This window comes from Acanthochromis polyacanthus, chromosome 6, assembly GCF_021347895.1.
Source record: "Acanthochromis polyacanthus isolate Apoly-LR-REF ecotype Palm Island chromosome 6, KAUST_Apoly_ChrSc, whole genome shotgun sequence".
Lineage (NCBI taxonomy): Eukaryota > Metazoa > Chordata > Actinopteri > Pomacentridae > Acanthochromis > Acanthochromis polyacanthus.
In genome coordinates this window covers 17,357,701-17,371,919 of record NC_067118.1, presented here as the reverse complement: position 1 = coordinate 17,371,919, position 14,219 = coordinate 17,357,701, and the positions used below count along the sequence as shown (strand labels likewise).

Genomic DNA, 14,219 nt, shown 5'->3' with positions numbered 1-14,219 from the left:
TCATTTATTATTATTTATTGCCACATTTCTTACACCGTGTGCGTAACAATCATTTATCTGCCGATCTTCCTTTACCCTATTCTTTGATGACGAACAGAATAATCTGAACAAGTTCATTCAATCCAAATCCAAGATCCTCTGCATGGTTGTCATGGTAAGCCAGATGTCCAAGCATAGAAAGAGGGCTAGGTAGCGTAGTAGGTAGACCAGAGGAGCTTCTACACCAACACCAACCAGGGATTGAAGTAAATCAAAAACACAAACAAAAAACACTGATAGTCATGCTCTGTCACTCTCCTTTTATAACTTTCACACATCTCACTCATACAAGTTTGCAGGCACCGTTATACTGTTTGCAAAGAAACTATAGGGCTTTCTTTAGGAAAGGTTATCCACTGTGACTGAATCAAATTGAACTATGTGCAAAAGTTTGTGGACAGCCACTGGTAGCTAGAATAGCAGTAGGTATTTATGGCCATGCTCCAGTCTATATACTGAGAGTGTTGAGAGCCGGTACTAAAGTAACGGCCTCTGGCAGGTTCTGGTTCTGGTCCTGGCTCCCTTTACTCTGGATAAACTTCTGCCGATGCCTCTCCTCCTGGCGCTTCTTCTTCTCTTGCCGCTGCTGCTCTTTCCTCTGCTTGTTGGATACCTGGGGATGACGGAAACAATGATGTATGCTTTGAGGAATTACACTTTAACTGAAGCATGTTCTGATGTCGAGCTCTTGTGTCCCTATATTGTTATTCAAATCTATTGAAGAAGTTAAATGGCTGCAGTCTGCACATTGACTGTAGGTCAATTTTATGAGTAAAGAGAATTCTACAGGGTGTCACTGCAGTCAGAACACAAAGGACATCTTATTAACTATAACATTTGACCTCCACAGATTAAATATGGCTTTGTTGAAAGAAGAAACAGTTGAAGTGGTACCACAGTGGACGTAAAGGATGGACATATCAAAAGATAGAGATAGAGCTAGGGTTAGGGAAGTAATTGTTTGGGGCTACCATGAATTTTAGCCATGACCAATTCCTTAGTTTGGGCTGATGCATTTGGTCGGCCAGAACGGGGTTTGTCCATGACACTGCCCGCTTCTTTAAACTTTTTAACCATCTTTGCCACCATGGAAAAGCCAAGTGGAATCCTCCATGGATGACGTTCATTAAATTCATCTGCTGTCCTCTGATATGTCCATCCTTCACGTCCACTTTCTGCTTTCGACAAAGTCATATTTAATCTGTGGAGGCAAAAAGATTACAGCTAATGAGATTTGCCGTTTCCAGACTTTAGGGACACGCTGTACAATGAAAATGAACTTGGATGACAATACATTTTTCTGGACAGGATATGAAATAATGAACTAATGAGCAAGAAAATGTGTGTGTCAGTTAAGCCCTGTTTAGACATGGGACATAGAACATTGCTGGTTTAATCAATCCGCTCAAGAGACGGCATTGTAGTCATTCAGACATAAATCACTTTTCTATTAATGTTTCTTGTGGTTTCATGCAGACATCCCCCCACATTACTGGAGAGAGCTGTGATATGCACGTGATGTTAGTCATTCAAGTGAGTTTAGATAATAAACCAGGTGATGTAGAACACATAATAATGCCATAAAAAACAAAATGTAAACTAAAGGCAGCTCATCAAAGTGCCCAAATAACTAACAGCCCAGATTAATTCTGATTTCTTAAACTGAAAGCTCAGGATGGAGAACAGTAATGCAAAGTAACAAAATAATTAACTGCTGCTGATAAACTTTGACTGCTCACCTATGGGACCCTAGTGATCCTGATCCATCCTTCCCTCATGTCAAGGATAATTTTAATTAAAAGTAATTAATGAAGTTAACAGGCATACATGTAAACAGGTCTCTCTCTTTGGGAACACTGCTGCAGTCTAATCATGTGGGTATGTAATAAACTACCAACAAACATCATGACTTGCTGTCAGATCCTGGCCCGGACTGATCCACTCTCCTCTCTCTTGAGACTAATTTACAATTCAAAAAATTCAATGAAGTCACTGTCGCTTGTTTTTCTACTTCAGTTTGGATTTGCGCCGTGGTGAAAGTGATACACAAATATTACTAGGTGCAGCTACTAGTGTGAATTTGACAGAAACTTGAACAGAACTGGGTGCATGTCTGAAGAGGGGTTTTGCAAAATCTCTCCTTTGAGCGCACCTTAGTTTTTTGAACGTTGCTGCCGTCTGCTGGCTGCTTGTGCTCACTGCAGTCGGCCGCAGCAGCTCTGCAGGCTGAGCAGGATCCTGAGGCACACTGGCCCTGGCAGGACTGGCCCAGCACAGAACCGACAAGCCATTCAGCGTTAATTGTCGCCGCACTCAGTTGGAGCAGGTTCTCTTCATCGCCTACTCAGAAAATACACACAATAAACACATGAACAGAACCAGTTAATGTCTTGCAGACAGGCTATGTACGTACAGGCTGATGTGTTCATGTGAAAATTTAGCTGAATAGACAAGCTGCTTGAAGTCATGAGGGTTGTGAAGTCATTAATTAAGCTGACTCCAGGCAGTCTAATTCTCCCAGCAGTCAATGAGTCAAGTGTAACCTCTGACCCTGGATTCCTCGATTCTTGATGGAGCTCAGGATGACGCTGTCCTCCTCTGACGCTGTAGGAGAAGGGTTTTTCTGTCTGTCCCTCTGCCCGTCCCCAAACTCACGCTGCTGGCCATGTGAATTCTGCAGATTCTGCAAAGATGGGGAAACATCAGAACCACATCATTAGAAGATGCCGCAATCCGTGCATTAATTAATAATAACAACAAATATTTAAAAAATTAAGTTAAATAGGCCTGGAACTTACAATTGTTTTCAGCTAGTGTCAGATGAGAATGATAGCTGTTCCTAAACACTGTTCTAACTGATACCTATTGTACATTGTATACCTCTATGCGGAGGTGGGCAGGACTCTCAGAGTTGTCTCCAATCCGCCTCACGCTGTCGTAATGGTCTCCATAGCGATAGGCAATGTGTAGCTCTCTGCACACCTGCTTCTCTACACCATTTATCTGCAATGACAAACACAACATATAAAAGCTGTGGCGTACCACAGGGTGTGAAGATATCACATGGTAAAGCATATTAGATGACATAATGTCCTTTGACCGCCTCTGCCCCTACCTCCCACAGCGGTGTGTTCAGCTGATGGATGACCACTTTCACCTGTTGACTGCGAGCAAAAGCCACAATAGCATCATTTCCAGCAAATGTACCAGGTTGAGAAAGGTTGGACACTGGATAAGAGAAAACAAAATTGATTACCGACCATCACTTTCTAGGATTTAGTCACAGACTGCACTAACAGTCAAAAGTTTTAGAATTCCCCCATTTTCCAGGTGTTTATTGAAATTCAAGTAGTTTAATCCAATGAATAGCTTGAAATGGTACAAAGGGAAGTGGTGAACTGCAAGAGGTTAAACAATAAGGTAAGGTCACCCAAAACTGAAAAATAATACACATTTAAGAATAATACAAAAAGGCCCTTTTCAGGGAAATAGAAATGGGTTAACACCTTAAAGTTGTTCTGCAGCAATGTAGGTTGCCTTGAAAGTTGGTTCTACCAAATCCTACAGGTGTCCCAACTTTTCTTGATTACTTACAACCTCCTCTGTCTGCATGAATGTAGTGCTGGAACACACCGTGGCACCATACCCTCCAGAGCATTATCTGAACAGTATTGTGCTGCAGAAAGTAGTGTGTAGCTCTAAAAATGGTTTCGTAGTAGCGTTTGATGGTTTTTGCGACTGCACCTGAAGATACATTTAAAGTTTTTAAAATTTTCCGGATGGATGACCTTCATGTCTTAAAGTAATGATGGACTGTTGTTTCTCTTTACTCAGCTGAGTGGTTCTTGCCACAATATGGATTACAACATTAGTCAAATAGGGCTATCCACTGTGTACTAACCCGACATCTGCACAACGCAACTGATGGTCTCAAGCATATTAAGAAGGCAAGTAATTCCACAAATTGACTTGACAAGGCACACGTTAATTCAAAACTATTCCAGGTGACTACCTCATGAAGCTGACAGAGAACGCCAAGAGTGTGCAAAGACGTCAAAGCAAAAGGGGGCTACTTTACAGAATCTATAATAGCAAACATACTCTCTCTTGTTTACAACATAATTCCATACCTGTTCTTTCATAGCTTGATGTTTTCAGTATTAATCCACAATGTAGAATATAATTAAAATAAATAAAAACCATTGAATGAGAAGGTGTGTCCAAATTTTTTGACTGGTAGTGAACAGTAGAGTACAATATCTGTCATTCTATTGCAACCAGAAAGGCCCACCACCAGGAGCTTCTGCATAGTTGTTAGCCAAAACTCTGCCCAGACCAAGTATCAACATAGGATTGTTGATTGTGAATGAGGTATTGGTGAGCATCTATCTAACCATAACCTTGTATTTAATTTACTTTGTGTCACCTGCTGGAATTTTTTCTTACAGTGTTGTGCAAAGGGCACGTCATCCTCGACAAAGGGTTCAAAGTCTTGTCGATGAGACGTCATATACTGGACTGTCTCCTGGCGGAGCCGCAGGTGACCCCGGGAATGACCCTCTAACTGGTCTCCTAGAGCTCTGAACAGGCAGTTCCTGCAGGAGACAAACATGCGACTGGTGTCATACATATGTACATGTCTGTGTTTGCGTCAATAACGGTAAAAGCCTTCAAAACAGAAGCTTCCTGGACCTTCTGTCCACAGTAAACATGAATGATGGACAAACAACAACATAAGTGACATTGATTTCCAATTTATGCTGCCCCACAGTTTAAAAAGATTGCAGTTTAGCTGCAGTGCATTGCTGCTTGCATATAGACAGATAACATAATGTGCATCCTGGTTACTGACGGGGAGACAGATACCTCCAGCTTGAAGCTAAGCTTTGTGTATACATGGATGAGTCAAAACATTATCACCACTCATAGATGAAGTAATTAGAATGATCATCTCATATGGCAAGGTCAAGGGCTACAACATGTTAGACAGCAAAAGTTTCTCTTCAACAACTTGGACGCGGAAAAAAACAGACCAGGTATGAGTCGGGCTGAGTGATTTAACTGAAAAGTCTATCACGCTAAAATGTTTTATTTCAATTGATATGGAGAATAAAAAATTATTTTTAATAACACCTTTTTTTAAAGAAAAAGATTTATTGTGATTTTACCACCTTTTTTGAATAATTTATTTTGGCGCATCTATCAAGGTATATAGATAATAATTTTAATGGTGACACAGTAATAAAAAAATACACATAAACAACAATAAATAAGGACAAAGAGGAGGCGAAGGTTTCTAGTGGTTGGCTTAGACCAAATATCACCAGATGGAGGCCCCACACCGGCCACCATGCCCACCTCACTGTCAAGTCCATCTCTTGTCAAGTGTCTCTTGCTATAGTCTCATCACCCAGGGTGTAGGTGTGGGTGACTTTGACATGAGACAAATCAGCCAGATGACTGGGATGGAGCACGGCTGTTTAATGTGCTCCCAGTGAGGAGCACCGAGGACACAGCAGCAGTGTACAAAGAAGGGCCAAACCATTAAATAGCAACAGAGTGCTAGAAGATGTCTGGTCAATAGGGTCCCCAAACCACAGTTTATTTTAGGATTGCTAAAGCCCTTGTACCACATACCACCTTCAGATGATGTGCCTATGCATCTGTGTTGTCAGAGCTGTTGTGAAACAATGCAAAGCAGAAGCAACCCATTAGGTAGGAGTGGTCATGATGTCCTGGCTTATCAGCAAAGGATAAGACATAAGAGACAGGTTACAGGATCAGGAGGTGATAAAGAATAATGAAGAGGGAAAAGAAGGTCAGCTTTAGTGCTCTTACCCATCTCCAGGGACTTCCCTCAGCTTGAGCCCCAGGGCCTGGAGCTGATTGGAGAAACTGACAAACTCTGCGCCTTCGTCACCATCCTGAGGGCGGTTCTTGCGGTCTTTCACAATGGCCCTGCGTGCTGCCCGCTCATCCCTCTTACGTTCCAGTTCACTCTTTTTATTGCTTCGCACAGATTTCGGTGTCTGTTTCCTAGACATGTTGGCTGCAATTGTTTCTGCAGGCCGACAACACCAAAATATGTCTGCTTATGGTGGGGAGCTGGCACTTCATCAACCACTGCCACACATCTGCACCCTTTTTAAAAAGACACAGAAGCAGTGGTGGGGGGATGACAAGGAAAAGTAGAGAGATAATATTACTTTTCTAAAAACATCACTAATGTCATAGAAATCATTTCAACTAGTTAATCTTGTGTGAAGCTGTGATTTTGAGAGCGACAAACATCCCACTAAAGTCTGTTTGATGTGTGGGGTAAAAGACATTTTGCCAGACTCCATCAGAAAATTGAACATTTTAGGATTGATAGGAATCCATGAACTATTCACTGTATTTTGTCTGATTCGCTCATGGCTAACTGGCTAATTTAAAACTAAATTAAGCAAAGATCAAATTTCAATTTCCCTAAATTAATACTGCAGTCAATATACAAGAAAAAAATGTAATAGGAATCACTGTTGACTGTGTTGTGCTACTTCAGAATTCCAATTTGTTCTGAAGCTAAATAATTTATTGGGCTTTGATATAAATCTATCAAGCTTGTTATTAGTAATACAACTAAATATGTAGGGTAATCCCACCAAAATTCTCCTTCGATCCATTAAATATGTTAGGATAAATTTAAAGTCTTTTCAGGGATAATATTGGCCTGGCGAATCCTTAAATAGCACTGAGATCATTTTACTGGACTGAGGAAATCAAAATAAATGGTTTTGAAGAATGCTGATGTCAAATTTGACAGTACAAAATAAGCATACATATACAAACAATATAAATTTGTACTATTTACATGAGAGGCATATGGAAGGTTTTTTCAGACTTACTTACAATATGTTAGAATGCAAGAATTTTGAAGGAAGATCTGAATGTGATCCAAGGCCACAATAAAACAATTCACATTAAAAAAATATGTTTCACAGAACAAAATATCCAGATTTTTAAAGCAGCATTTCTATTTTCTAAATAAAACCATTATTTTACAGTGATTAATTCTTTCTCAATAAGAGTCGTTTAAGTTATTTGGTGAAAATTCCTGCAGTAGTAGGTGCACGTGTGTGCTTGTGTGTGTGGGAGTGGTATTTTTAGGTTAGTAATTTAGATATCAGTGGTTATAACATCTCACAATTTTCTCCACCCATTCCAACCTGCTTCTTCACCTCTTTTCCACACACATGCCATTGCTCTGGACTGCGGACCCTACGTACTTAAAATCCTCCGCCTTCTTCATCTCTGCTCCCTGTAACCTCACCTTTACACTTGTGTCTCTGTTATACAAACACATCTATTCTGTCTTTCTGTAGCCAACCTTCATTCCTCTCCATTTCCAGACATACCTCCACCTCTCTAGATTTTCCTCCACATCACCTGTTCCCTGCTCTCACTACAGATCACAATGTCATCTGCAAACATCCTAGTCCATGGAGACTTCTGTCTAACCTCATCTGTCCGCCTGTCCATCACTATAATGAACAAGAAGGGACTCCTTGATCCAGTCCCACCTCCACCTTGAACTCCTCTGTCACACATCGACACTGTCTTACAGTCCTCATACATGTCCTGCACCACTCTAACATACTTCTCTGCCACTCCATACTTCCTCATGCGACACCACAGTTCCTCTCTGGGCACCTTGTCATGTTTTCTCTGGATCTACAGAAACACAATGCAGCTCCTTCTGACCTTCTCTGCATTTCTCTATCAACATCCTCAAAGCAAACACTGCATCTGTAGTACTCTTTCTTTGCACGAAACCATACTGCTGCTCACCAATGGTCACTTCTTTCCTTGGTCTTTGTAGTGACTTTAGCTGCAGTCACTGGGGTGGCAGTTAGGTGGCTTAAGTCTGACGCGTGCGGCCTCAAATCAAAACAGTGTCTCTGCTTGGTTGTACTTGATGTTCCTTTCATTGACAACACTTGCAGATAAGTATCATTCAGTCCATACATTAAGTTTCCTATTAACCAAAATTATATGACCTGAAAACATTCACCTGTTTGACATGGCGTTGAGCACGGTCGAAAACTGTTTGGCTTCCTTTCCCCAAACTACACACCTGCCCTCATTCATTCATTAGCAGGTATGTCCTTCCTACAGAGGACAACCCCCTGGCTCCTAAAGCCACACCCACACAGTCATACCAACACTAACAATAATTAATACAAATAAATCTTATTTTGGCTCCAACAGTCCAGCTTCCAATACTCTTTCCAATAACTTCATTCTATGGCTCATCAACACTATGCACAACTCTCTTGTTCTTAAAAATCAGCACTGGCATGCTTGTCCTCCATTCCTCAGACATCTACTCACTCTCTAAGATCTTGTTGAACAACCTCGTCAGAAACTCTACTGCCACCTCTCCTAGACACTTCCACACCTCCACAGGTATATCATCAGGACCAACTGCCTTTCCACTCTTCATCCTCTTCAATCTGCTCCTTACTTCATCTTTACTAACATTTGCTATTTCCTGTCCACAACGGTCACCTCTTCTACTCTTTGTTCTCTCTCATTTTCCTCATTCATCTACTCTTTCCATCTTCCCATCACACTTCTGGCCCCTGTCAGTACATCTCCCTAATCACCCTAACCTGCTGCACGTCCTTTCCATTTCTATCTCTCTGCCTCGCCAACCTGGACAAATCAGTCTCTCCCTCCTAGTCAACATACGCCCTTTGTTTGGCCTTTGACACCTCTACTTTCACCTTACAATGCATCTCCCTGTACTCCTGTCTACTCTCTTCACTTCTTTCAGTGTCCTACATCTTCTTAGCTAACCTCTTTCTCTGTATACATGCCTGCACTTCCTCATTCCACCACCAAATCTCTTTTCCTTCCAGATGACACACCAAGTACTCTCCAATTTGTCTCCCTAATCACATTAGCTGTACTTGTCCAGTCATCTGGAAGCACCTCATGACCACTCAGATCCTGTCTTAACTCCTCCATAAAAACTTCACAACACTCTTCCTTTTTCAGCTTCCACCATTTGGTCCTCTGCTCTGCCTTTGCCCTCTTCATCTTCTTTACCACCAGGGTCATCCTACACACCACCATCCTATGCTGTCTGGCTACACTCTCACCTACCACTACTTTACAGTCACTCATCTCCTTCAGATTACACCGTCTATACAAGATGGAGTCTACCTGTGTGCTCCTACCTTCGCTCTCATAATTCACACTATGTTCCTGCCTCTTCTGGAAGAAAGCACTCACTATGGTCATTTGCATTTTTTTTTTGCGAAGTCTACCTCCATTTGTTCTTCTGTGTTCCTATCCTGGACACTAAATCCACCTTGTCAGCTGCACCAACATGTCCAATGAAGTCTACACCAATCACCACTCTCTCACTTCTGGGGATATTCAACATCAGTTCATCAAACTCTCTCCAGAATTTCTCCTTCTCTTCTAGCTCACATCCTACCTGTGGAGCATAACCACTAACAACACTGAACTTCACACCTTCAATTTCTGGCTTATAACTCATCACTCTGACCCTCCTTTTTTTTTTTTTTTTTACCTCCAGGACATTCCTAACAAACTCCTCCCTCAAGATAATTCCTACTCCATTTCTCTTCCTATCCATGTCATGATAAAACACTTAAACCCTGCTCCTAAACTTCCAGTCTTGCTACCTTTCCACCTGGCCTCCTGAACACACAGTATGTCCACCTTCATCCTCTGCATCATGTCAACCAACTCTCTAGCTTTTCCTGTATACGTCGTTAACACAAGCCTCGACCTATCCAGTATGGAAGTCGTAAGACTGGTTCACATATTTCATTTGACATAGGTTTTATGTCGTATGCCCTTCCTGACACAACCCTTGACATTTATCCGGCTTGGGACCAGCACACGGAAGACACCCCTTGAGGCAGCGTTGTGTTATGTAATATTTATATCTCAGCTAAATCCAGAGCCACACACAAATTTAAAAAATAAATTTACATCATGAAATAACAACGAATGTATATACACCAAGGTAGTACAGGCATCTCCCTCGGGTTGTGGGGTAAGATGCTCCTTTTCGGGATTTTAGACTGAGTTTTATAATAACAAACTTGTAGAATTTCAGGACCCTCCTAACGTGTTCACCTAAGCACGCTTCTTGTGTACATATTATGTGGACATTCAGGATATGTTTTAAAAGAAAACAGCCACTGTTCTTAGAGGCGCGTCGCACACCTGGTAAACTTTCTAGCTAGTGTTAACAGTGTCATACGTAATAGCTCACTAATTCAAAAGGAGCATTATCGGCATCAGGCTCGCTGTTAGCTACCATGAACTTCGACAGCTAGCAGCTGCTCGCTCCACCACATAACGCCTGGATATTACATAACAGATCATATCTGCCCGCTGATAGCCTCACTACACAGTCACCTGCTAGATAATTTAAAACCGCTGACATACTGAAACGTACCTCGAAGAAAGTACGGTCGGTGAGATATGTCGACGTTTGGTTTCTGGTTTGGCTCAGAGAAGGAAAGTAGTGATTGTCCGTTTTTGTTTACAACTCATACGCACATCCGTGTACGTCAAAACGTACGGAAGAAGGAATGGGCCAAACTGCAAAGGCGATTCAAAATTGCAGTAGGCTCTTAATAATAGTGGCTTCCTCCCACAGTCCAAAAATATGCTGAGGTCAATTGATTACTTTAAATTGCCCGTAGGTGTGAATGTGATTGTTTGTCTGTGTATGTAGCCCTGCGACAGACTGGCGACCTGTCCTGGGTGTCCCCTGCCTTCGCCCGAGTCAGCTGGGATAGGCTCCAGCGCCCCCCGCGACCCTAATGAGGATAAAGCGGTGTATAGAGGATGGATGGATGGATGGATGGATGGATGGATGGATGTTTTCATAGGTATGTCAAAGGAGGTTTGTGGATTAGTACAGTATGCACCAGTCTACTAAACAATAGCTCATGTAATTCAAAGGATCTATCTATCTATCTATCTATCTATCTATCTATCTATCTATCTATCTATCTATCTATCTATCTATCTATCTAGTAATTTCATTTGATTTTATTTTGCAGAATGTTACTTAGTAAAAAGTAGGAGGTGGAGTTACAATTTTGAAAGAAATCTTGCCTCTGAAAATTGCTCTACCTTCTGCTTTCCTTAACTCTTGTAAATCTACTCACCACCAGCTCCTTCAGATGACTCCACATGGTTGGTGAACACATAGTGTGTGGGAGGAGTGGGCTGACAGGCAAAAAACAGGATGTTTCCTAAAAAACCAGCGCGCGCGCACACACACACACACACACACACACACACACACACACACACACACACACACACACACACACACACACACACATATATATATATATATATACATACAGTCATGCGGGGAAAAAAACATTAGACCACTATTGTTTTCTTCAATTTCGTGTTTATTTTAATGCCTGGTACAACTGAAGATACACTGATTGGACAAATAATATAATGATAACAACAAAAATAGCTCATAAGAGTTTAATTTAAGAGCTGATATCCAGCCATTTTCCATGGTTTTCTTGAAAATAACCAAAATCACTGAAGTTCTTACATCAATAGCTATGGCATTGTACAGCCAAAAACAGCTTTTAGGCATTCCATCTTTTCTTTTCTGTCTGTTTTAGTCACATGACACACACAGGAGTTAGTACTTGATTGCATAACTATTGTTTCTGATGACTGCAGCCATTCATCTTGGCATGCTCTCTGCCAGCTTCTGACATTGTTCTGCTGTCACAGCAGCTCATTCCTGTTGCACAAATTCAAACAAATTTGCTTTGTTTGGAGCTTGTGGTTCTTTTGCGTTTGAAGATTTTCCACAGGTTTTGAATTGGATTTAGATGGTTGAGCAGGCCAAGGCATGCTTGGAGTGTTCTGGTTCTCCATCCAGGCTTTTACTGACCTTACCATTTTGCAAGGGGTATTATCTTGTTGGAAAATCCAGTCATTGGAGGCAGGAAAGAGTTTTCCAGCTGATGGAAGAAGACTGTTTTTAAGAGTAGCCCTGCACATGACCTGGTTCATTTGCCCTTCATACAACTGCATTTGCCCTGTACCAGCCATACTGAAACAACCCCAGATCGTCACTGACCCACCCCCATGTGTTACTGTGGCAGCAAAACAGTGTGGTCTGTAGGCTCCTCTAGGCTTCTTCCAAAGTTGGCTGGAGTGGACATCAATTGAAAATTGGATTCATCATTGAAGAGAACCTTAGCCCAATCCTCAACAGTCTAATCCTTGTGATCCCCAGCAAAGAGTAACCAGGTTTTCCTCTGCCTTTCATTGATGAACGTCTGCTTCCATGACTTCAGACCAGCTTCAAGAAGTTGGTTTTGAACTGTCCTTGCCAATCAAGTCATATTTCTTGACAGTGTCCACTCATTTTTAAGGTCCCTGGAGATCTGATGACAATTCCTGACACAGGAACGGATGAGTGCACGGTCATCTTGTGGAGTAGAAAGATGTTTCTTGCAGCAACCAGGTAGCAGTTTAGTAGTACCATGTTCAGCTTGTTTTTTCTTGGTGTAATGAACGGCTGTCCCAGAGAATTTCATTTTTTCGCAACCTGTTTCTAACTCAAGTCAATTTCCAGCAGTGCAAAGATGGCTGCCTTTGTAGCTTCACATAATTCTTTTGTTTTATGCGTTATATGAGAGCTGACAACTTCTGAATTGTGCTACAGCTTCAATGAAAACAGGAAACCAGTCTAGGCCTTTGCATGTGCAGTGCTGCTTATGGCATGAAATGGCCTCTTCTATATCCTGGGAATACAATTAAGCTTAAGCATGTCAAATTGGACATAAAGTATTATGGAATCAGATGGAATCAGCTGCATTTTTTGTTGTGTTCATTGTATTCTTCAGGTAATATACCCTTAGTGGTAGCAGGCATCAAAATGAAGAAGAAATTGAAGAAAACAAGGGTGGTCTAATGATTTTCTCCATGACACACACAAAGGTATACCTAGGCAGCTGATATGAAATAAAAAAGTTCATGTTTCTGCTGATGTAGGCTGGTATATGGTTTATGCTAGACCTCAGTGAGTGTTAGTGTGTGAACAGATGTAATAGCCTGAAGAATCAACATCAGTCACCTGACAGAAAAACAGTCAGCCAAGTGTGACTAACATACCATCCTTACTGTCTCATATCTGTGTGCATGTAGAGTACGTGTCACAATGTTATATTTATGGCGGATGCTCTTTATGTAGAGAGACATCTTTGTCAGCTTCACTGACTTGTTTTGAGCATTTTGACACGACATAAAGTCCTTTATGTGGGACCCACACTATGACTATTCACCAGAGGTCAACACCTTCTCTTAAAAAAATAATAAAAATGAATAAATAAATAAATAGATTGAATTTGGGGCTGCACATTAGAGTAGTGGTTAGCACTTTCGCCTTGCAGCAAGAAGATTCCCAGTTCAAATCCCAGCCTGGCCCTGGGATCTTTCTGCATGGAGTTTGCATGTTCTCCCTGTGCATGCATGGGTTTTCTCTGGGTACTCCGGCTTCCTCCCACAGTCCAAAAATATGCTGAGGTTAATTGATTGCTCTAAATTGCCCGTAGGTGTGAATGCAAGAGTGATTGTTTGTCTGTATATGTAGCCCTGCGACAGACTGGCGACCTGTCCAGGGTGTCCCCTGCCTTCGCCTGAGTCAGCTGGGATAGACTCCAGGACCCCCACGACCCTAGTGAGGATAAAGCGGTGTATAGAGAATGGATGGATGGATGGATGATTGAATTTGAATTTAATTATCAGTCCTAATGTTGCAGCAAAAGAAGCTTATTATTAGTTTGCATGCCCTTTTTGTTGTTTATTTGTGCAGCTAATTGGAGTTTCAGTGAGCTGTCAAAGCGTTGATTGGTGACCATTTTAAAGCTGATGAATGTTGTTAACTTGCATTCAGCACTGTGTTTAGCAGCTGCAATCATAATTGTGAATGCTCAGGTTTCTAGCCCATTTCCTATTAAATGTTTACATTAGCCCTATTCCACCCCCTGTAGCTTTTAATTAGAGCCTGCTACACTGGTGACCAGCTCGGCTGTGTTTCTTCACAGGAGGAGGTCAAAATGAAGTAACACTAGCAGTGTGCCTGTGGGTGACAACAGCAG

The 14,219-nt window shown here is 41.6% G+C and overlaps 1 protein-coding gene across 2 annotated transcripts; it reads right to left on the bottom strand.

Annotated features, from left to right (window-relative positions):
- On the bottom strand, positions 1-10,663 carry otud3 (OTU deubiquitinase 3). 2 transcript variants are annotated; one of them, XM_022219100.2, is made up of 8 exons: positions 10,523-10,663; positions 5,878-6,180; positions 4,486-4,634; positions 3,155-3,267; positions 2,920-3,042; positions 2,590-2,722; positions 2,192-2,379; positions 1-652 (listed from the first exon to the last, which is right to left on the bottom strand). In XM_022219100.2, the coding sequence occupies exons 2-8, from the start codon at positions 6,081-6,083 to the stop codon at positions 488-490; spliced, it is 1,077 nt and encodes a 358-aa protein (XP_022074792.1). In that variant the 5' UTR covers positions 6,084-6,180; positions 10,523-10,663; the 3' UTR covers positions 1-487. The 2 variants fall into 2 exon arrangements, with proteins under 2 accessions (XP_022074792.1, XP_051805675.1); XM_051949715.1 differs by having other exon boundaries at positions 5,878-6,173; positions 10,523-10,640.
- Positions 10,664-14,219: the final 3,556 nt, after the last annotated feature.

What these genes read in the sequence shown, in the direction of transcription:
- otud3 (XM_022219100.2), bottom strand. Translation starts at nt 6,083, where the DNA reads ATGTCTAGGAAACAGACACCGAAATCTGTGCGAAGCAATAAAAAGAGT. An exon ending in CGTGCCCTTTGCACAACACT is followed by an intron (nt 3,268 to 4,485) that starts GTAAGAAAAAAT and finishes TCTCTTATCCAG; the next exon opens with TGTCCAACCTTTCTCAACCT. An exon ending in CTGCCCACCTCCGCATAGAG is followed by an intron (nt 2,723 to 2,919) that starts GTATACAATGTA and finishes CCATCTTTGCAG; the next exon opens with AATCTGCAGAATTCACATGG.